Source organism: Saimiri boliviensis, chromosome 2 (genome assembly GCF_048565385.1).
Source record: "Saimiri boliviensis isolate mSaiBol1 chromosome 2, mSaiBol1.pri, whole genome shotgun sequence".
Lineage (NCBI taxonomy): Eukaryota > Metazoa > Chordata > Mammalia > Primates > Cebidae > Saimiri > Saimiri boliviensis.
The window spans coordinates 215,585,472-215,609,761 of NC_133450.1; the positions used below are offsets into that span (position 1 = coordinate 215,585,472).

General features: G+C 40.2%; 2 protein-coding genes and 1 long non-coding RNA gene across 10 annotated transcripts in view; 1 reads left to right on the top strand and 2 right to left on the bottom strand.

The window, feature by feature from the left end:
* RC3H2 (ring finger and CCCH-type domains 2) overlaps positions 1-15,561 on the bottom strand; it is a 61,105-nt gene extending 45,544 nt beyond the window's left edge. For 3 of the 8 annotated variants that reach the window (XM_074395304.1, XM_003940654.4, XM_074395305.1), the window contains exons 1-3: positions 15,174-15,387; positions 6,124-6,421; positions 1,284-1,401 (exon numbers count right to left, since the gene is read on the bottom strand). In XM_074395304.1, coding sequence (XP_074251405.1) covers positions 1,284-1,401; positions 6,124-6,354 — 349 coding nt within the window. In that variant the 5' untranslated portion in view covers positions 6,355-6,421; positions 15,174-15,387. Of the gene's footprint in view, positions 1-1,283; positions 1,402-6,123; positions 10,193-14,983; positions 15,096-15,173; positions 15,389-15,474 lie in introns of those variants that run through there. The other 5 variants (XM_074395302.1, XM_074395303.1, XM_074395301.1 and 2 more) reach the window with 5 other exon arrangements.
* LOC141583781 (uncharacterized) lies at positions 15,522-22,454 on the top strand. Its single transcript, XR_012516674.1, has 2 exons — positions 15,522-16,092; positions 18,004-22,454. It is a non-coding gene; the product is annotated as an uncharacterized LOC141583781 (long non-coding RNA).
* Positions 18,561-24,163, bottom strand: ZBTB6 (zinc finger and BTB domain containing 6). The gene is made up of 2 exons (XM_003940653.4): positions 24,083-24,163; positions 18,561-22,534 (listed from the first exon to the last, which is right to left on the bottom strand). Exon 2 carries the CDS (start codon positions 22,523-22,525, stop codon positions 21,251-21,253), a length of 1,275 nt encoding a protein of 424 aa, XP_003940702.1. The 5' UTR covers positions 22,526-22,534; positions 24,083-24,163; the 3' UTR covers positions 18,561-21,250.
* Positions 24,164-24,290: the final 127 nt, after the last annotated feature.

A 24,290-nucleotide genomic window follows, 5' to 3' on the forward strand; every position in this document is an offset into this window, starting at 1 on the left:
CTGTAGGCTCCATGACAGCAGTGACCTTAACCACTGTTAAGTGCTCAATAAAACTTTATGAATGACTGAATGAATACATGCATACATGAAATTTTTTTTTAAGACAGAGTCTTGCTCTGTCTCCCAGGGTGGAGTGCAATGGTACGATTTTGGCTCACTGCAATCTCTGTCTCTCAGGTTCAAGTGATTCTCCTGCCTCAGCCTCCCAAGTAGCTGGGACTACAGGCACATACCACCATGCCCGGCTAATCTTTTTTTTTTGTATTTTTTGTAGAAATGGGTTTCATTGTGTTAGCCAGGATGGTCTCGATCTCCTGACCTTGTGATCTGCTTGCTTTGGTCTCCCAAAGTGCTAGGATTACAAGCCTCAGCCACCATGCCTGGCTTCATGAAGCTGTCTTAATAGGATTTATCAAAACTAATATTCTATTACAGCACTATTAGAACAATTCTAATACTGTATGAATTTCAAGATGCAGTGATTCTGGTAAATTCTTTTTTAGAGACAGAGTCTCACTTCCATCACCCACGTTGAGTGCACTGGCACAATCACAGCTCACTGCAGCCTCAACTTCCTGGGATCATGTGATTCTCCCACACCACACTGGCCTTCTCAGTAACTGGGACTACGGGCATCTGCTGCCATGCCTAGCTAATTTTTTTTTTTTTTTTTTGAGACGGAGTTTCACTCTGTTGCACAGGCTGGAGTGCAGTGGCACAATCTCAGCTCTGGGTTCAAGTAATCCTTCTGCCTCAGCCCCCACCTAGTAGCTGGATTACAGGCACGTGCCACCATGCCCAGCTAATTTTTGGATTTTTAGTAGAGACAGGGTTTCGCCATGTTGGCCAGGCTAGTCTCTAACTCCTGACCTCAGGTGATCTACCTGCCTCGGTCTCCCAAAGTGCTGGGATTACAGGCATGATTACAGCCACCATGCCTGGCCCAATTTTTTGTACTTTTAGTAGAGATGGGCTTTTGCCTTATTGCCCAGGCGGGTCTTGAACTCCTGGGCTCAACCAATCCACCTACCTCAGCCTCATAAAGTGCTCAGATTACAGGCATGAGCCCCACACCCACCTTGAATTATTAAATTAATAACAGTACTGGTTATTTTCAGAAAACAGGATAATATAATTTTCTTAATCTATATATTTTTCAAGGCATTTCTCAAGCAAACTCCTTTTCCATACTTATTTAATAGGGTATCCACATCAAATCCAAATTCAAAGTAAATGCACTACCAAGTCCTGCTTATCAGTAAAAATGCATTTTATGAACTTACCTTTACCTCCACTTAGTGGTTTTAAGTAGAGTGCCAAATCCTCAACGCATTTCTTTGCAACCTCATAGTGTTTATTCTCACCTAGATTACTTAACTTAATTGACTGATGATCTGGTACCTTAAAAAAAAAAAAAAAAAAAAGAATATTGCAGAAATACATTCATCCAGCTCAAGCAACTATTATTTATGTACTTGGTAATAATATTGGTAAATATAAAATTGTAATACACAGATAATACATGAAAATCATTTAAGCAAAATTAAAGCCAAACACCTAGCCAAACTGGTTTCCACAAACCAAAAACAAGACTAGGTGTGGTGGTTCATACCTGTAATCCCAGCACTTTGGGAGACCAAGATGGATGGATTACCTGAGGTCAGGAGTTTGAGACCAGCCTGGTCAACATGGTGAAACCCCATCTCTACTAAAAGCTACAAAATTAGCCAGGTGTGGTAGTAGGTGCCTGTAATCCTAGGTACTCGAGAGGCTAAGGGAGGAGAATCTCTTGAACCTGGGAGGTGGAGGTTGTAGTGAGCCGAGATGGCAGCACTGCACTCCAGCCTGCGTGACAGAGTGAGACTCCATCTCAAAACAACAACAAAAACAACAACAAATAACATACTTAATAGCAGGAGCTGTGTGGATTAATGAAGGAAGAAGCAGAAAGTTAATAGTATTGTATCGATGCTGATTTCTTGCTGTTGGATGTTAACATTAGGTTAAGTTGTGGAAAGTTATACAAGTTCTCTGAATAGTATTTTTTGCAACTTTTTTGCAAGTCTGAAAGAATTTCAAATTAAAGAGTGGAGAAAAAAGGTAGAGTTTTTTTTTTTTTTTTCCCCCAGTATCACCTTTTTACTATATTATTTAAGATAAGCATCATAAGACACAGTGTTCTCAATCAAAGGTCAAAACTTGGGTGAAAACTGCAGCTCTACTACTTCTATGAATGACTGTGTAAATTACCTGTTTCCAAGTCATAATTTCCATATCTGCAAAATGAAGATGAAAATCTGTATTTTGTAGTGTCACTATAAAAGTTCAATATAATTCAACTTTATGGAGAGCTTATCATGCACTGGGCATAGTTTTAGGCACCAGGGATATATCAATGAGCAAAACAGACAAAATTCTTTTCCCCTTGTGGAGCTCACATTCTAGTGGAGAAGAGGCAGCCAATCAATAAATTAAAAATGCAATAAATAAATATGTAGTATTCTGAGAGGTGAAATTAAAGAGCAAAGATGAGAGGAACCGGAAATACTAGCAAGGGGTTACAATTTTAACTGGGGTGGTCAGCATAGGCTCCCTTGCGAACTGTGAGATTTGAATAAAGACTTGACTGTGGAGAGAGGGGCTGGGTACAGTTGCTCATGCCTGTAATCCCAGAACTTTGGGAGGCCGAAGTGGGCAGATCACTTGAGGTCAGGAGTTTGAGACCAGCCTGGCCAACATGGCAAGACACCATCTCTACCAGAAATACAAAAATTAGCTGGGTGTGGTGACGTACACCTGTAATCCCAGCTACTCAGAAGGCTGAGGCAGGAGAATCACTTGAACCTGGCAGGTGGAGATTGCAGTGAGCTGAGATCGCATCACTGCACTCCAGTCTGGGTGACAGAGACTCCATCTCAAAAAAAACAAAGTGGAGAGAGATTGAATGTTCTAGGCAAAGGTAACAGTCCCTACAAAAGCTGTCAGGTGGCAATATACTTGATATATCTGAGAACTGGCTGAGAAGCCAAAGTGGCTTAAGCGGAATAGGAACAGCAGTAGAAGAGGCTGAAGAAGTAACAGAAGTCACATTGTAAAGACCTGTAGGCAATTTAAGGACCAATTGAGATAACACAAATGGTAGTAACACAATACCTACTGACCTATATAGCAGATGCTAAATAAATTGTGGCTAGTATTTTTTTTTGAGACAGGGTCTCATTCCCATCACCCAGGCTGGAGTACAGTGGCATAATCTTGGCTCTCTGCAGCCTTGATCTCCTAGGCTCAAGTGAACCTCTCATCTTGCCATCTCAGCCTCCCAAGTAGCTGGGACTACAGGTACACGCCACCATGCCCAGGTAAGTTTTGTATTTTTTGTAGAGATGGGGTTTCACCATGTTGCCCAGGCTAGTTTTGAACTCCTGGCCTCAAGTGATCTGCCCACCTCAGCCTCCCAAAGTGTTGAGATTACAGGTGTGAGCCACTGTGTCTGGTGGTAGCTAGTATTTTTACAAAAAGTCTATGATATTTTATCAAATTAAAAATGTTATTGTTTGCATGAGGCAACATTATTTTATTCTCCATTAATAAAAATATACTACCAATTAAATTATGATACACTATCAATTGTAGATGCACCTTGATTTCATACTATGTAACTGGATAATAAACGCTGAAAACAGATTTTATGATTTAAAAGGAAGACTTCAAATATCAAGATACTAAGGGAATGAATGAAGTATTTGGTTTACTGAATTTTCTAATAAATCAGAAAAGTACTTCCTTTCTGGCTTTAATACGTAGTACATGATGTACAGAATTTCATCTTCTTCCTAACCTGTAAAATAGGGAAAATGGGCCAGGTGTGGTGGCTCAAGCCTCTAATCCTAGCACTTGGGGAGGCTGAGGTGGGTAAATCACGAGGTCTGGAGATAGAGACCATCCTGGCTAACATGGTGAAACCCTGTCTCTACTAAAAATACAAAACACTAGCCAGGCACGGTGGCACGTGCCTGTAGTCCCATCTACTCTAGAGGCTAAGGCAGGAGAACTGCTTGAACCTGGGAGGCAGAGGTTGCAGTGAACCGAGATTGTGCCACTGCACTCAAGCCTGGGCAACAGAGTGGGACTCTGTCTCAAAAAAATAAAAATAAGAAATAAGGAAAATATCTAAAGAGCTATGTTAAAAAATAGTAATAACAAATGCTGAATACTTACTGTCAAACCTAATGCAAAGTAAACCCTCATTAAATAGAAGTTATTTCAAATCTAGAGCCTTGCTTTGATTCAATAAAATAATCAAAAACATGAATTCCATAGCACATGTTCTTTTTTTTCCCGCAACATTCAACCCAAGCACCACATAGCTCAGAGGTGTCTTTTGCTTCTGTGGACCACACTGGAAAAATTGTCTTGGGCCACACATAAGATACACTAACACTAACAATAGTTAATGAACTAAAAACAAAGAAAAAAACAATGTTTTAAGAAAGCTTACAAATTTGTTTTGGGCCACATTCAAAGCTATCCTGGGCTGCATGAGGCCTGCAGGCCAGACAAGCTTGACACAGCACATGTTCACAAGAAACCACACAGAATTTATTACGGACACACTGGTTTTTGGTTTTCCACATATACATCCCTACATAGACCTTATTTTTCCATTTTCACTATTATACAAAAAGTCAAGTGAAGTTAAAAAGAGTAACAAAGAAAAAAAAAACCTGTTTCTGGTCAAAGCTTTGATTACGCTTTTCATAATATCACCTAGTGAATAAATATGAATGCTTATATAAAAATGCTTCTTCGTGTGCCTATAATCCCAGCTACTCAGGAGGCTGAGGCAGGAGAACTGCCTGAACCCAGGAGGCGGAGGTTGCGGTGAGCCGAGATCGCACCATTGCACTCCAGCCTGGGTAACAAGAGCGAAACTCCGTCTCAAAAAAAAAAAAGGCTTCTTATCCATCAAAATCACTTATATACATATAAATTTTAACCACAGAATTAAAGAAAAAAAGGAATTTGTAACTATAATGTAATTTATAGTTTTTATAAGGATAGGACATTATCTAAAGAAAATCTTGGCCAGGCGCAGTGACTCACGCCGGTAATCCAGCAATCTGGAAGGTCGAGGTGGGTGGATAACCTGAGGTCAAGAGTTTGAGACCAGCCTGACCAACATGGAGAATCCCCATCTCTACTAAAAACACAAAATTGGCCAGGTATGATGCCACATGCCTGCAATCCTAGGATCTCGGGTGGCTGAGGCAGGAGAATTGCTTGAACCTAGGAGGCAGAGGTTGCAGTGAGCCAAGATCACGCCATTGCACTCCAGCCTGGTCAAGAAGAAAAAAACTCCATCTCAAAAAAAAAAAAAAAAGAAAAGAAAAAAAGAAAATCTTTTGCAGAATACAATCATGAAAATTAGATACAATGATATTTATTTTTTACACTGTAATGATCACTAAACATACTTTATACCTATTACTGAAGAAAGTTCAGTAACTATTTCATCTAACAAATCATTAGGTTGCTGAAAAAGTAATTTGAGTTTTTGCCATTAAGGTCACATAAGATGGTCAGGTGTGGTGGCTCACACCTATGATCCTGCACCCAGGGAGGCTGAGGTGGGCGAATCACCTGAGGTCAGGAGTTTGAGACCAGCCTGGCCAACATAGTGAAACCCCATCTCTACTAAAAACACACACACACAAAACCCCAAAACATTGCTGGGTATAGTTGTGCATGATTGTAGTCCCAGCTACTTGGGAGGCTGAGGCAGGAGAACTGCTTGAACTTGGGAGGCAGAGGTTGTATTGAGCCCAGATCGTGCCACTGCACTCCAGCCTGGGTGACAAAGCAAGACTCTGTCTCAAAAACAAAAACAAACAAAAAAAACAAAAACAAAAAAACAAGCCACATAAGATACACTAATAATAACAATAGCTGATGAGTTAAAAAACATTTAAAAAAAATCTCACAATGTTTTAAGAAAGTTTATGAATCTGTGTTGGTCCGCATTCAAAACACATCCTGAGCTGCACGTGGCCTGCATGCTGTTAAAGTAATGGCAAAACAGCAATTACTTTTCCACCAACCTATAGTAAAATCTTGAATGCTTACCTGGGCTCCAACTAACTGGAGAAGTGCGAAGTTGACAGGAAGTACATCAATATCTGTGTTGATGGCAGTCTGGTCAAAAGGACAAGCTTTTCGATGAAGTTTATTCAAGCAGGTCTTGCAAACAGTGTGTGAACAACCTAAACTGATGGGTTTGTGCACATTCTCATCAAATTCGTTATAGCAGATTGGACAGGACAGAAATTCTGTCCATTGAGCTGCCTGCACAGGCATTGTGGAAGCTGGATGCTCGGGTTAGCAGTCTAGCAGATCATTATTTTGCTGTGTAGTGTTTTGTAAGCTAGAAACGGACAAAAGTAAGAATTAACCACATATTCATCATTCACCTTTCAAGAGTTAATTGCTTAAGTCAACTATTATAGCTTCAGACCTGAAATACTTCTGAATAATTTTATAACCTTTGGATGTCTTTTTTAAAAAACCTATTTGATGAGTTAATTTTCTAAATTCTGCCTGGAAACAATACCTTAATAGTGTTCCTTTCAACTAAACTGTATTTATATTGGTTGCTCACATAATCACCATCAAAGCTTTTATGTCTTTTTCTCAATGACCACATCAAACAAGCAAATTAACTTTCCATATTCAACTTTTAGGAACACAAATTACTTTGGACTGCTGGTAAGGGTTTTTGTTGTTGTTTAAAAAAGTGTTTCCCTTGGATAACCAGCACCCCAAAACATAATAAGGTATGGCCAGGAGTTGTGAACTTTGGAGACTACTGATCCAAACAATACTGTAGAGACTCAAGTGTGAAGAAAACAGCGCTGCCACCTGAAAGAGGAAATCTCTTATAAGACTTGACTAGGAAGCAAAATGAGGTACTGAAAATCAACATATGAGACTCTGATGAGTGAGGGATGATTAAAAGAGCTGATTGTCCATAAATAAAATAATTCTGACCACAACATATAGTACCAGAGTAAAACAACCAAAAAAAATTGTCTTAAAAATCTTGTCATTTATCCGGGAGGTGAAGGTTGTTGTGAGCCAAGATTGTGCCATCGGACTCCAGAATGGGAAACAAGAGTGAAACTCAATCTCAGAAAAAAGAAAAAAAAAAACTTATAGTTCATTACAATACTTCTGATAAAACTATATTATTTAGTGATTGATATATATAACCAAAAACTGTCGAGTCCAATGAGGAAGACATGGAAAAATAAAACATTAATCTAAAAAGTTATACATACGTGATTAAAAACTGAAAAGGCACACAGAAAAGACCAGTGAGAGAATTTCTTTTATTTCTAAGATCAAAATGTTCTGACCAGGTGTGGTGGATCACACCTGTAATCCCAGCACTTTGGAAGGATGAGGAGGGCAGATCACCTGAGGTTGGGAATACCAGACTAGCCTGACCAACTTGGAGAAACCCTCTCTCTACTAAAAATACAAAATTAGCTAAGCATGGTGGTGCATGCTTGTAACCCTAGCTACTGGAGAGGCTCAGGCAGGAGACTAGCTTGAACCGGGAGATCGTGGTGAGCCAAGACCGTGCCATTGCATTCCAGCCTGGACAACAAGAACGAAACTCCATCTCAAAATAGTAACAACAATAATAATTCATAATTTTAGTACAAGATTTAGTAGCAAAACAATACTAATTTGAACACACTAAACTTTACAGATTTTCTTTCTCTTCCAATTCAAGACTTAATGTAAGTCTGACAAGCTCTCTGGTGAACAAGAAATCTAGGTATTCAGGGCAATTAAACACCTAATACTTTATTTCATAGGAATGTCTACCAAGCCAAACACGTTAGTTCCATAGAAATTAGATATTTTAAAATGTAGTCACATTCAGAAGAGAAAAACATATAACTGAAAGTATTCCCCATTATGCCAACATATAAAATAATTCTAATAGCCTTTATTGCGATATTTTTTTTTTGAGACGGAGTCTGGCTCTGTTGCCCAGGCTGGAGTGCAATAGTGTGACCTTGGCTCACTGCAACCTCTGCCTCCTGAGTTGAAGCGATTCTCCTGCTTCAGCCTCCTAGTAGCTGGGATTTCACGCACCTGCCATCATGCCCGGCTAATTTTTGTATTTTTGTAGCGACAGGGTTTCACCATGTTGGCCAGGCTGGTCTTGAATTACTGACCTAAGGCGATCTGCCTGCCTCAGCCTCCCAAAGTGCTGGGATTACTTACAGGCATGAGCCACTGTGCTCAGCCCTGCCCTTTTATATTCACAAAAACAAAGATTAAAAAAAAAAAAAAAATCAAGCCAGGCACGGTGGTTCACGCCTGTAGTCCCAGCATTTTGGGAGGCTGAGGCCGGCGGATCATGAGGTCAGGAGTTTGAAACCAGCCTGGCCAACAGGATGAAATCCCGTGTCTACTAAAGAAACCAAAAAATTAGCCAGGCATGGTGGCAGACGCCTGTAATCCCAGCTACTCGGCAGGCTGAGGCAGGAGAATTGTTTGAATCCAGGAGGCGGAGGTTGCATTGAGCTGAGACCGCATCACTGCACTCCAGCCTGGGCAACAGAGCCAGACTCTGTCCCCCACTACCCCCAAAAAAAATTTTGGTAAAAATGAATTACAAGGCTTGGTATGTAAAAAGCAGCCCTATACAAACTTTCTCAAACAGCTCTAATGCAAAGTATCTAATATTCTTACCTTTAAAGTAACCAAATCTTTCATGTTATAATTAATTTTACAACTTTCATCATCACAGTACCACATCTATTAATGTTATCAATCTAAAAACCAATTCGTTTCCTTCCAACTTTAGAGATGAGCACTAAGCAGGTGAATATATCACTCCCTAAAACTACTGAACATTTTTAACATTCAGTTTTCTGGTTTGCAGAGTTATCAAGAAAAGGCCTTTGAGGAAGAATAAATTTCTTCTTAAATCTACTGAAAGCTCTAATTTAGTTAATAACTTGAACTGATTAAATATTTATAAAAACAGGACACTACCTGTAGTTTTTCATAATGGCCACCTGTTTGGTAATGTCAATTCTGTGGGTTAGGGTATCAAAGGCCACTTGGTAGCACAAAAAAAGGTCAAATATCTTTTCCTTAGTTTTCCAAGTCCATTCTGAAATGCTTTATATTAAAACACGTTAGTGGGGAGTTGCGGGGGGCAAGGGGGAGGAGGAGTTTCAACTAAACAGAAAAAGGCTATCTTTCATATTTTCACCTAGGAGTTTTAAACTGTTTCAAACTATACCAGAGCACACTTAATAGTTTTATGTTACAACAGTCCTTAGTTATTTTAACATAATCAATGCTGAGAAGTTTAATTTCTACCAAAGTTGAATACTTTTAAAATATAAAGAAAAAACATTGCCAAAATTTTGGCAATAACTCTACCAAATTTCTTTCTTTCTTTTTTTTTTTTTTAAAGAGATGGGGTCTCACTATGTTGCCCAGGCTGGAGTGCAGTGGCTATTCACAGGCATGATCCCACTATTGTATTGATCAGCACAGGAGTTTTGACCTGCTCCGTTTCCGACCTGGGCAGGTTCACCCCGCCTTAGGCAACCTAGTGGGCCTCCGCTCCTGGGAGGTCACCATACTGATGCCAAACTTAGTGCAGACATCCGATCGGCATAGCGCACTACAGCCCATAACTCCTGGACTCAAGCGATCCTCCAGCCTCAGCCTCCTGTGTAGCTGGGACTACAGGCAAGTGCCACCGTGCCCAGCCAGAGTCTAACTTTCTGACAGTAAACTATGAACTAAACCTCCCTTATACAAATCAGATGTAAGAAATGTTTTGATTTTCTAAAAATGTTTTTCTTCAGTATTATCAGTAAGTCTTAGATTCCTAAGATAAATGCAATTTAAAATTGTATCTAAAACATAGAAGAAACTTCATTCCTTCAAAACAGGCACTTTGTAAACATTTACCTAGAAAATATTTTTGTAATTACCAAAAATGATAAATATCCTATTGTCTGTATAATTTATTTTTAAAAGCGTATAAATGAATCATGGCGCACTAAGACTATATATTTGCAAAACTTCTAGACTTATACTAATATATATATATATTTTTTTTTTGAGACAGAGTTTCGCTCTTGTTACCCAGGCTGGAGTGCAATGGCGCGATCTCGGCTCACCACAACCTCCGCCTCCTGGGTTCAGGCAATTCTCCTGCCTCAGCCTCCTGAGTAGCTGGGATTACAGGCACACGCCACCATGCCCAGCTAATTTTTTTGTATTTTTAGTAGAGATGGGGTTTCACCAAGTTGACCAGGATGGTCTCGATCTCTTGACCTCGTGATCCACCCACCTCGACCTCCCAAAATGCTGGGATTACAGGCTTGAGCCACCGCGCCAGGCCTATACTAATATATTTTATGCAACTTATTTGAGTCTACGTAAGTCTAAAATGCTATAAATACTTAGTTACTACTGAAGTATTCTTCCCAAATAATAAAAACATCTCAAACTAGGATAAAATGGATTAAAAGGCCTACAACTCTGGATACCTAAAGTGATTCCTTAAGAAAAACATTCTGGGCTGGGCGCGGTGGCTCACGCCTGTAATCCCAGCACTTTGAGAGGCCGAGGCAGGTGGATCACGAGGTCAAGAGATTGAGACCATCCTGGTCAATATGGTGAAATCCCGTCTCTACTAAAAATACAAAAAATTAGCTGGGTGTGGTGGCGCGTGCCTGTAATCCCAGCTACTCAGGAGGCTGAGGCAGGAGAATTGCCTGAACCCAGGAGGTGGACGTTGCGGTGAGCCGAGATTGCGCCATTGCACTCCACCCTGGGTAACAAGAGCGAAACTCCATTTCAAAAAAAAAGTAAAACATTCTGTCAGAGCGGTGGCTCACGCCTGTAATCCCAACATTGGGAGGCTGGGGCAGGCAGATCACCTGAGGTCAGGGGTTCACACCAGCCTGACCAAGGTGGAGAAACCCCATCTCTACTAAAAATACAAAATAAGCTGGGCATAGTGGTGCATGCCTGTAATCCCAGCTAGCTGGGAGACTGAGGTAGGAGAATCACTTGAACCTGGGAGGTGGTGATTGCGGTGAGCCAAGATCACGCCATTGCACTCCAGCCTGGGCAACAAGAGTGAAAACTCTGTCTCAAAATAAAGAAAAACATTCTAATTATTTGTATTAACTAATTTTAGTTACCAGTTACAAAAACTGAAGAAGGAAAATAAAATAAAGCATAGGAGTTAAGAAATGCTAAATTAAAGGTGAGACCATAAACAGTTTTTTGCTCAACTAATTATCCAGACTGCAAGTTCCTTGCTATGAGCGCTGACACATAAAACAGGAAGCATAATAGGCATCTCTTATATGATTCAAATTACAAACTGCTTTATTAAGAGTAAACTGCACACTAGCTAAATACTTTCATTTTCTGTTATTAGTCAACCATATTATGCAGCCAGTTCAGCTCTACAGCATCTGATTTTAAAATGTGAGAATAAAGTTTACACTTCTTCAACTGTCATATATGTATACAGCATTTTACAATTCTCTTAATAAAAATGTAAACATTAGGGCTTAGTTTTTCTAATTAAAACAATCATTGTTTTCATCTAGTTAACCCATGTAAGGAATATAAGCTACTGAAATGAACTGTCACAGTAACTCCCAGTTTAGAAAACTTAAAAACAATTAGTTTTGTTCTTAAAAAATGATTATTTAAAGCATAAGTACAATTTGGATCTTAACCTGAAAGACAAGCAAAACCAAAACACTGATGGAAATAACTTACAAGCTAGAAACTCAGCACTGGAGAAAAAGGAATTGAATTGCAATTTAAAAGATTGCTGTAGCAATATGTGACTTTGCTTTTAACATGTAAAGTATATGACTCAAATTTTACTTCTTAAATACACTATGGGGTTGAACTCAGTTTTAAAATAAATATTAGATATAACTAATGCATTCGAAAAGGACAACAATGAGATAACTTTCTATTTTAACAAATAAACTAATATTAGTGATGACTATAAAAATACATTTTTTTGAGATAGAACTTACTTCTGTTTATCAAATAACAGCCAATAGATAACTTCATCCTTCATATTACCAGTCCTTAGCCCTTTAATTATTCTAATTATAACAGAATAATCTATCTGGAAGTTTTTGATTTTTATACATCTACTTTTATTCCCTTGGAGGAGTAATGCTGATCTAACAGTAATGTCCAATAGAAATATGATATGAGCCATTATAATACAAGTAATTTTAAATTGTCTGGTAGTCACATTTAAAAAGGTTAAAAGAGGCCAGGTGCAGTGGCTCACTTGAGGTCAAGCGTTCCAGACAGCCTGGCCAACACAGCAAAACCCCCTCTCTACTTAAAATACAAAAATTAGAAAAAAAAAATTAGCCTGCCATAGTGATGCCTTCCTGTAATCCCGGCTACTCAGGAGGCTGAGGCAGAAGAATTGCTTGAACCTGGAAGTGGAGGTTGCAGTGAACCCAGATGGCGCCACTGCACTCTGGCCTGGGAGACAGAGCTAGACCGTGTCTCAAAAATTAAAAAAAAAAAAAAAAGAAAATAGGTAAAATTATTTTTAGTAATATATTTTATTTATCACAGTTTATCCAAAATATCATTTCAACATGTTGTCAATATTAAAATTATTGAGATATTTTAAAGATTTTGGTACTAAGTCTTTTTTTTTTTTTTTTTTGAGACGGAGTTTCGCTCTTGTTACCCAGGTTGGAGTGCAATGGCGCGATCTCGGCTCACCGCAAACTCCGCCTCCCGGACTCAGGCAATTCTCCTGCCTCAGCCTCCTGAGTAGTTGGGATTACAGGCATGTACCACCATGCCCAGCTAATGTTTTGTATTTTTAGTAGAGACGGGGTTTCACCATGTTGACCAGGATGGTCTCGATCTCTTGACCTCGTGATCCACCCGCCTCGGCCTCCCAAAGTGCTGGGATTACAGGCTTGAGCCACCACGCCCGGCCATACTAAGTCTTTGAAATCTGGCATTTTACACCTACAACACATCTCAATTCACACTAGCCACATTTCAAATCCTCAACTGCCACATGTGGCCACTGGCTAGTACTGGACAGTGCAACTCTGGAATAGTTAAGATTATAAAGTAATACTCAAAACTAACTGCTATCAAGAAATTGAGGTAAAACTCACATACTTAAAGCTTTAATAAAATTAGAAGAGCCTGATCAAAACATTCAGGAGACTGGATGCAAAACATGAACTTATTTTTAATTTTCAGCTAGCTTTATTTTACCACATGCTTCCTTTTTCCATCACTAAAAAGTGAAACTTCAACCCAGTCCAAGCTAAACAATAAGTGGTTGTTACAACCTTGTTATAAAGTTTATTTAGCATTCTTGGCTAATCCAAACAATGTAGAAGTTCAATTTTTGAATATAAAATCCTGAGTGTAAAGAAGAATGCTTTGCCAAAATGCAATTTTTCGATTTTTTCAAAGTGGAAGACAAAATTACAAAAGAAGAGTACGATTTAACAAAAACTTATGAACAAAGGACGTAAGTCTTCTTACATGTCAGGTTACCACAACAGAAGTAACAGATCAGGAGTAACTCAAAGGATCCACTAATGAACATGAGTGTAATTAAATCCTCACAGAACAAGCGCCTGTTTGAATTATAACATCTGCTTTTTCTAAGCGTAACTGGAATGTATGTTTCACATTCTGCCCTCCTAGCAATTTTCCAAACTCTAAAATTTAGAAAACATGAATCTCCAAATCAATGAAAATGGTAATATTGAAAAACAGCCTTTAATAGAGGATGTAATGGCCTCTATTTCTTCAAAAATTGAACGTGGAGGTAACCTAAGAAAGGCATGTGAAGCTAGAACACTGGTAGAGCTTTCTAGACAGCTAAAAGGTGTTTTTTTCAAAAAGGAGAATCCATTAATATTCTTAATATTGTAAAAAGCTTTTCACTAAGTTTGTATGTTTAACTATTAAAAGGCTGCACCGTCTGACATTTGTTTTTTTGCTTTTGGGTGAAATTACACCACTGTCGTGTAGCAACATTAGCTTTTTCAGGTTAACCAAAAGTTCCCATTGGAACTTAAAAGTTTGGCCAATACAAAAACGGAAAAAGATGACTTAAAGCACTTTATTTAGGATACAAAGTCACCCACCCACAATGGGTAGGGGGAGAATAGAAATGAAAGATAAAGGCCCTGGGTAAAGGGAGAGGAAGAATTAAAAAGGGAACCCAAGGGTTATGAAAATATAAATAAATCACTAGATTAGATTTACTTTATGTCAGTGATTACTTGAGTCAATTTTGATGTGAAGGATGTATCTGCCGGTATCTTAAACTGTTGCCTTGTGATTTGAAGGATGGAAATGACAGCTACCATCATCTCCCATCCTGAAAGCTAAGGATAGAAAAAAGTACAGCTGCTTTTCTGAGAAACAAAGATGCTTTCTACCATTCTTCTAAGATGGTGGAAGAGTCTCCTCAAGAGGCTACACCAAGAAGGATAAATGAAAGAGGGAAAGAAGAAAGCCATAGCAGAATTCCCTGGCTATGCCTCATGCCACTGCTCCTAGCCACAGCCCCTGTGGTGCAACCACTCAGGTCCGGCCATCCCCATCCAGGGAGGTTAAGCCCTACCAGGGTATTGTTTGGCCGGGGTTCCTATTTACCACTCAGATCGCTTCCACCATCCTACGCTAGGGTCTCGGGAAGCCCCGGGGCAGAAAGCTAGGAGAGGACTTGATTTCGAGGACCTCTTCCAAACCCCCTTACTAACTGCTGTAGGAATGGGAGAGTGAAGCCGGGCCTTCGCTTGGGTGGGTTCCTACGGGTCAGGGGCGTCCGCTCGGCCAATGCCTAAGGAAGGTGGCCATTTGAGCCGGTCGCTCCGCATCGAAAAAGCCCTACCAGAGAGAAAGGCCTCCTCGGGGCCCGGGTTCCGTCCGAGTGTCAGGTGCGGCCCTCAGTTCCCAACCCTCGGGGCACCAGGGGCGACAGCGCAGAGGCCCCAGGGCTGAGACTGGTCTCCCGCCCGACCGCCGGGGAGACAGGCACCCGGACTGGGGCCCGAGCCGCAGCGTGCCCGCCCCCGCCCTACCTGAGGGGGCCCGGGCGGGGTCGCTAAGGGCCGCTCCCGGGAGCCCCGCGACGGCGCGGCTCGGCGACGGAGGCGCCTCGTCTCGCCGGGGCAGAGCTCGGCGGAGGTTTCACGACCTCAAACTCCATCGGGAGCTACAGGGACAGCCCCGTTGGCGGCGGCGAAGGCCGCGACGGGGCCTCCTCCTCCTCCTCCCTCTCCCTCCACCTCCGCCTCCGCCTCCTCCTCCGCCTCCGCCTCCTCCTCCTCCTCCTCCTCCTCCTCCTCCTGACCACGGAGGCGGACCTGGAGGGATCCCGACCTTCCTCTCGCGATAAGTTGCTCCCCACTTAACGCGAGATTTCGCAAGCCCGGGAGTCGGGAGTTAGAAGGAAAACGTAGCAGCCCTCGTCACCGAAACTACGCATCGGCTTCCCTCTGCCTCAGCGGATCCACCCCGATCACGTGACAAGGGTGCCCCGGAGCACTGTGGGAGGTACTGTGAGAAGGAGTAGGCAAGCCGAAGAGATTGATGGGAAACTCCCTGCACTTTTATCTGAGCCTTGAGCCGGTTACCTAGACGCTGGTTTGAGCCAGCGTCTTAACTCTCTTAGTGAAAAGCGTGGAATCCATTGAGCAGAATCTGATACATCTGTGTTGCAATCTACTTCACGCTTCTGTAAATGACATGCTGACCGGATCCCTCAGTTCTTAAGTAATCTCCCCATTACAAAATCAAAAAGAAAAAACATGTATTTGGCAGGCACTTCGACATCTCACTTCTTTATTAAACAGAAAACTCTTCCTAGACAAAGAGTCTAAAGAAAAAAAATGTAGAAAGCTCTGAGCTCTTCAAAAGCTGGCAAAGATAAAAATTTGAGCACAAATTCTGGCATCATATCTCAAATATTTGTTGGCGCTTTTTCCACAGCGAGCTAAGGTAAGAATTGTTCTTACTGTTTATAATTTATAGATGAAACAGACTGGGAATAGGGATAAGAGAATTGACATTTATAAACTACTTAGTATGTGTCAGGTCCTGTGTTAGGTGATATTTAATCTTAAATATTTTAGTTTTATTTACATTTCATTTAGTTAGCAGAGTGATCCTAGAAAGCAGATACAATGTACCCTTCGTTACTGATGAAAAACTAAAGAATGTAGGTTAAGGAAATGACCACGACTTGTAATTAAACTCAAGGCACTTTCCAATGTGAAATCAGATGTCCAAAAACAAAAATATGGAAGTAAACCGACGATAAATTAGGATAAGGAAAGGTTGCTTATACAATTTTAACAAAATATACGGTTATTACCTATTATATTTGTCTGAATGACAGGCAAAGATCAATGCTTTTGAAAAAAGATACATTGGCCACATCAAAGACGTTTTTTCCACAATTTTTTTCCTTATTGTACTTTAGGTTCTGGGGTACACATGCAGATGATGCAGAATTGTTGCATAGGTGCACACATGGCAATGTGGTTTGCTGCCTCCATCCCCTGTCACCTACATCTGGGATTTCTCCCCATGTTATCTCTCCCCAACCTCCCCAACCCCTGCTGTCCCTCCCTTCCCCCCCGCAACAGACCCCAGTGTGTGATGCTCCCCTCCCTGTGCACATGTGTTCATTGTTCAACACCCGCCTGTAAGTGAGAATATGCGGTGTTTGATTTTCTGTTCTTATGTCAGTTTGCTGAGAATTACGGTTTCCAGATTCATCTATGTCCCTACAAAGGACACAGAGTCATCAGTTTTTATGGTTGCATAGTATCCATGGTGTATATGTGCCACATTTTCCTTGTCCAGTCTGTCGTTGATGGGCATTGGGTTGGTTCCAGATCTTTGCTATTGTAAACAGTGCTGCTATGAACATACGTGTGCATGTGTCTTTATAATAGAATGATTTATAATCCTTTGGGTATATACCCAGTAATGTGATTGCTGAGTCAAATGTCTCTTTCCATTCTCTTCTCTTTATGAAACATATGCCAAGCCTAGAAAACTGTTAACAACAATCATGTGTTTCAGTAATTTCAACTGGACAGTGATGAGTGATTTTATATGTACATATTTGTTTTCCACCCCACTGTATATATATTTTTTTCTTTTCTTTTCTGGTTTTTTTTTTTTTTTTTTTTTTGAGACAGAGTCTTGCTCTGTCGCCCAGGCTGGAGTGCAGTTGTGTGATCTTGGCTCACTGCAGCCTCTGCCTCCTGAGTTCAAGCAATTTTCCTGCCTCAGCCTCCCGAGTAGCTGGGACTACAGGTGCGTATCACGCCTGACTAATATATTTTTATTAGAGACAGGGTTTCACCATGTTAGCCAAGATCGTCTCGATCTCCTGACCTTGTGATCCGCCCGCCTCGGCTTCTCAAAGTTCTGGGATTACAGGCATGAGTTACTGCAATTGGATTTGTTTGTTTGTTTGTTTGTTTTTAAGACGGAGTCTCACTCTTTTGTTGGGTGGAGTGCAGTGGTGAGATCTGGCTCTTTGCAACCTCCACCTTGAGGGTTCAAGCGATTTTCCTGCCTCAGCCTCTCGAGTAGCTGGGATTACAGGCACCCGCCATCATCCCAGGCTAAGCTTTTATTTTTTTATTTTTGTAGAGATGGGGTTTCACCTTGTGGGGCAGGTTGGTCTTGAACTCCTGACCTCTCAGGTGATCTGCCCACCTCAGCCTCCCAAAGTGTTGGGATTACAGGGGTAAGCCACCGCACCCGGCCATATTTTTCTATTCTACTGGATATATTTCCATTTCACTAACAGTAGAATATGCATTTCTGATAATCTGAGATTTTTCAAAGGTGTCCTGACCACCATATTTATTTATTTTTATTTCATTTTAGGGACGGGGTCTTTCCCCCTCACCCAGGCTGGACTGCAGTGGTGATCTTGGCTGGTTACTGCAACCTCCACCTCCCTGGTTCATGGGATTCTCCTGCCTAAGCCTCCCAAGTAGCTGGGAATACAGGCGAGTACTACCACACCTGCCTAATTTTTGTATTTTTAGTGAATGGTTTTCATCAGGTTGACCAGGCTGCTCTTGAACTCCTGACCTCAAGTGATCTGCCAGCCTCAGCCTCCCAAAGTGTTGAGATTACAGTCATGAGCCACAACACCCAGCCCTGACCACCATATTTGAAATTGCAATCCCATTCCCCTTCTCTCGAACTCCCTATTCCTGACTTTTCTCCAAATCCTTTCTCAAAATCTGACATATGGATTTTACTTGTTTACTATTTGTCTCCCTTCACTACAGTGTTTCACAAGAGCAAGAATTTTTGTCTGTATACCTAACTTCTACTGCATTGTAAGGACTCAGGAAGTATTTGCTAGATGAATGATTAAATGAATAGCCAGGAGAAATTGTATACTTTAAAATTTAAAAAGACAAAAGACATAGTTCTCCATTCCCACCTCCAGTTTATTATTTCTTATTTAAACATGTAAGATAGTTACATCCCAGGAAAAAGGGCAAGTATTTTCTTATAACAAAGTAAGGACTACCTTTTCAAGATCTTTTATACAAAAATGGAGTAAATGAAGAGGCTGAACTCAAACACTTTGCATTTTTCTGTCATATTAGAAACACAAACTAAATGTGAGTATGTTAAATGAATAAATTCTATACTTTGTCATACCTGCACTTTAAAAAAAGATTCAATTTTCCTGAAAATTTTTAGACATATCATGCAAACAGATACTCTTATAGGAATGTTTTGAGCTCATTCTGTGCTACTGAACAGGAATAAATAATATAAATAACCATCACTTTCACAAAACACCCCTCCCCCTAGCAAAAATCTCAAAGTGCTTACAAAAAATTTTACAACAGTCTTACAAGGCACACAGAAAACTTAAACGTGGTTTCAACCAATTTTTTTTTTCAAATATCCAAGATAGTAGATACTAATTCCTAAAAAATCAGATTACTATTCTTTTACCCTCTCCTCCCATCTCCATCCTTCCCCCTCCCCTCGACACCATTTTTATCCTAGGAAGCAAAAATAAGAAAAGTACTTCAATCACAAATAAACCATTTCTGAAAAGAAAATATTTTCACATCAATAAATGACCAATCATAGGTCAGATGGAAGCAATGAGCTATCATACTCACCAGTGGAAAAAGATCCACTATTTAGAAAAATTCTGTCCCCAATGGAGTACTTAAGCAACAAAGTTCATAAAGACACAAACCTGTCCTCTCTTGCTTTCCCCTCTTCTGTTCTCAGGAAGAATTAAATGTAAAATCATGAAATTTTAGACCTGGAAATCATCTTTCAAATGACCAAGATCAAATTTATTTTACATATAAAGTTAAAAAGTTCAAGGAGAAGAGACCAGCACAATGTCGCTAACTAGTAACACTGGGTTATGAAGTTGGTCTTTTTATCAAATGCGACCTGCATACTTCAAAGTCTCTATGAGAGTTAAAATTTAATAGATAATGTCTTTCCCACAAAAGTATCAAAAAAAGGTTAACATTTATAATAATGAACGTGTGATTCATCACAAAATTTTTATAAGTGGTACAAAGTATATTACACTTTAAAGGGCTTCAATAGAAATTAAATACAGTAGAAATTCTACATAAAGCTAAGTACAGGAGGACTAGAATAGCTTGAAAGCAAGAGGCATCTAGTCAGGCTTCTTTACCAAAAGCAGTTCCTGTGTTTCAGAGAATATTATTTGCTCTGCAATGTATTTTAATCTCTGTTAAAACAATTTTTTAAAATTTTATATTATGAGTAGACAGGAATAAGAGAACTCTGGCTCAAAACACCATCTCAAATATGACTCTCACTAAAATAATCATAGTCATTGTTTTCCTTTTGGCACATTTTTGGAAATATAAAACTCTAGGGATGGTTAAGGTTTTTATCAACACATAGTGAATGGAAATTGCATTAATGCAAATGAAAAAATACAACACGAATAGCTACCCCTTTAAAAACTGCTTGTCTGGTGACAATTAGAATATACATTGCCAATTCAAAATTTAAAATGACATGAACGAACCTCAAAGTCATTATGCTGGGTGAAAAAGCATCTCAAAAGAGAACAAACTATAAGATTCTATTTATAGGATGGTCCAGAAAAGGCAAAATAATAGCGATAGAGAACTGTTACCAGGACTAGAGCTAGAAGGAGCTGACTACAAAGGGACGGCATGAGAGACTTGTTGGGAGTGAAGGAACTGCTGTGTACCCTGATTGCTGTAGTGGTGTCCAAATCTTGGTGTTAAAATTCATAGAACTATATGCCAAGAAGAAATTTCCATTTACTTCATGTTAAATAAAAAATACAATAGAGAGGAACTTTTAAAACAAAACAGGTATCTTTGGTAAAGGTAGAATTTCTCATTTTTTCACAACTTCATGCCAATTATATAATTTTACTGGCCACAAAATTACTAAATCCAATTGTATTAAATAAAATCAAGAAACTTGGGCCCAATTAATCATTTCTTAAATATGTATACTAATAAGGCATGGAAATAAAAGTATTTTAAGGAATATTAACATATTATTTAAAAATTCTGCTATTCCCAAGTGAATCTGAATTGTTACTTTATACATTTTAAAATGAAAAGTATCTTGGTGTTTAGTCTGGAATCCAAGAATAGCTGGTAAAAAGTTAAAAAAAATTTTAGCCCCATTTGTTCTAAAGTGACTAGATAGATGATAGTGTTTTTACCTTTTATTTTCTCTTCTTGTCATCCTCTCATTAAAGTTGTTATATGATTGGATTTTACACTTAAATCAATTACCTATAGACTCCAAATCAGAATCTGCAAGTACTGCTGGATCCTTTGTCACTAGAATCAAGGATATATAAGAGAGGAACATTATTTCTCTAGGGATTCTACTGAGACTTCTATGTAATATTGAGATGAGACAGAATCCCATCAGCTTTACTATGCCTCCCATAACTTTGGAACTGTTAGAAGTTCAGAAAGAATGATTATGTGTAAGCAGACCAGATATAAGAAACTAAGACTGGGGGGATGAAATACTACAAATGCTGCATCTCTACAGAAAGACTTGCCTAATAGAATAATACAAACTAGATATAACAAGTCTGTGATTATGATTATAGTAGACTTTGTCTTTTGAGATCAGGCCTAGATAGTTTGTCACCACTGCTTCTGCCATGGACAGAGGTTAAATGCTTTTTGAGAGCTGACTTGTGCTTGAAATCCATATCACAGCAGTGGCATTTGTATGGCCGATCCCCACTGTGTATGTTCAAGTGGTCCTGAAGTGTGCTTTTAGCAGTAAATGTCTTCAAGCACACAGTACACTGAAAGGGCCGTATGCCCATGTGTCCTCGAATGTGTCGATTGAGATTTTTCTTCTGTGTAAATGTTTTCCCACACTGTAAGCATAAAAATAGTTTATGCATTTTAAGGTGGCGCAGATAGTTTTCAACATGAAGAAAGCCTCGAGGACACCTGGGGCACTGGTGCCTCAGTGAATAACCTTCTTCCAGATTCTGAATCTCACTCACTGTACCATAACTTCCTTCGGTATTCTCACAAAATAAGCCCTGACCTTGATTCCCAGGAATTTCAGCCACTCTGCTCTCAACTGTAGAATTGATCAATGAATGCTGAGTTTCAGAGAAATACATGCTTGCTTTTGAAGAGGTACAAGGCTGTGAAAACTGCCCATTTTCGACACCAGGTGTACTGATGGATTCTACTTGAAGGATACAAATTTCACTGTCTTTAAAACCTATGTCTACTGGAGATAGCTCTGGTGACTTCATTTCCTTTCTCTCTGATGTCAGACTCTCTACTGTAGATTGCAAAGCATTGTTTTCCTCTTCTTTAACATGGAAATCTATGTTTACAGGACTATCTTCTGAAATTTCAATTATCTCACAGTCTTTATCAGAATTTTCATCTTCATTCTTAACATCAGGATCAGAAGACTGACATAGGTCGGTGTGTTGGTTGTTGTTTTTCATAGAAAGATCAATTTCCAGATACTTTGACAAAGCTTCTGTGCACTTTTCCACAATGTGAACCATCTGAAGATAACTGGCAGCAGTCAAATATTTCAAAAGCTCTTTCCTTTTAACTTCAAGTGCTCCAGTATAGCAAGACAGCAACAATTTTCTGCCAACTTCTGCACTCTGCAAGATGGTGATTCTGACATGTTTTGACTGTGTGAGTAAAAACTGATCTCTCATAAAAGTGGAACAAGCAGCCAAAATCACCTTGTGCCCCTGGAACTCAGTGTCATTAATGTAAATTGACACATCACAAAATAAATTCTGCTGTCTCAAAAGATTCATTTTCTGCAAGACTACATCTCCTTGCTGTTCAAACTGGAAATGCAGAACATCAGACTCAGCAGCCATGATCACAGTCTAAGCAAAATAAAACACAAACATTAATATAAGGATAGGGAATGCTTTCCCATGCTGTAATAGTGAAAACAAACAAAAAAACCCAAACTTGAATTAGGAAAAAGGAGACTCAAAGTCTAATCTTGGTTCTATGAACCCTTATGCCACCATCTCAAAGCCCAGAACTTTATCATTCACTTCTCTATCATCTCATAGCACACTTTTCATAACTTTATTACATTTATTACACAGAATTGGTAATGAACAGTTTCTAGCTTGCTGCTTTTTTTTTTTTAAGCCCCATTTGTTCTAAGTGACTAGTAACAGATGATAGTGTTTTTACCAACAGACCAAGTCTCACTCTGTTGCCCAGGCTAAAGTGCAGTGGCGCAATCTCAGCTCACTGCAACGTCTGCCTCCTGGGTTCAAGCAATTCTCGGCCTCAACCTCTCGAGTAGCTGGGATTATAGGCACATGCCACCATGCCCAGCTAAATTTTTTTGTATTTTTAGTAGAGAAGGGGTTTCACTATCTTGGCCAGGCTGGTCTTGAACTCCTGACCTCATGATCCACCCATCTCAGCCTCCCAAAGTGCTCGGATTACAGGCATGAGCCACCGCACCTGGCCTCTAGCTTGCTTCTTTAGCTACATGTTGTGTGCCCTATAGTCAAGAACAGCCTGTCAATTTTGAATATCCAGTAATAAGCACCGTGATCACCACAAGGTTGATTTAACATAACATCCCCAATTAGAAACCTTAATGTAATCTCCAAACTTCCTGCTCCCCACCACTACAACAGGTCCTCATTCGTGTTCACCTGGACAACTGCAATATCTTCCAACAGGTCTCCTTTATACCACACTCTCCTATATGCCAGATTATCCTCCTGAGTGCCACCAGAATTAACATCCCTTGTTTTTGTTTGTTTGCTTGTTTTGTTTTTTTGAAATTCCCCTTTCTGCTTTAAGGCTTCCAACACTCTATCTCCAGGACAGACCAAATTTCTTAGGAAAGAATACGAAACCCATCACGATTTGGCCCTAAACTTACATCTTTATGGCTTTATCACTTTCTACCCTCTTCATACTCGAACCTCGTTCAATACTAAATTTTTCCATCACTGCCCAGAGAAAAAGACACGAATACACATCTTACATTCGCGTTTCCAGTTCCCTTTTCTAGCTAGTGATTAGGCTCCTTTAAGCCCTAATCAAGTAAAACTAATACGACTCCACCTCCCGTTTCCACCTGAGTCAGTTGCTCACTCAGCGCAGCGAGATGGTGCCTGATTCATCTGTGTTTCTGTACCGAGCACAGGGGCTCACACGGAGAGCAGGAGGAGCTCAGGGAATACCTGCTGAACTGAAACTGGATCCCAGGTGGCCTGGAAGAGCTCAGCACACAGGTATTCCGGAGCCAAGCCTGCGAAGGGCCAAGGCCCTGTCGGCCAGTGGTTGCAGCACCAGATTAGCCACTCCGGGGCTGAGCCCAGCTGTCCTCCTCCTCCTCCTTCACTTCCTCCTCTTCCTCAGGCACCCCCCACCTGAGGAATCTCCTTTGCACTCACCGACTCAGAAAACTAGAGTCTAGGGTTCCGCGGCAGCGTCTGCCCAGGCCGGAAGATGGACTTAGCCAGGAAGGAAACACATCCGGTGCCAACCAGCTTTATTCTTTACTGGGGCCCTCTAGGCGCCCCGGAAGGACATTCTGAGGCGGTCTCCCTTCCTCGCTTCCCCCGCTCCCCAGCTCTTGGAATGACAGAAAGGCACCTGAAT

Bases quoted from the DNA above. Each gene is read 5' to 3' on its own strand.
- ZBTB6 (XM_003940653.4), bottom strand. From the start codon at position 22,525: ATGGCTGCTGAGTCTGATGTTCTGCATTTCCAGTTTGAACAGCAAGGA.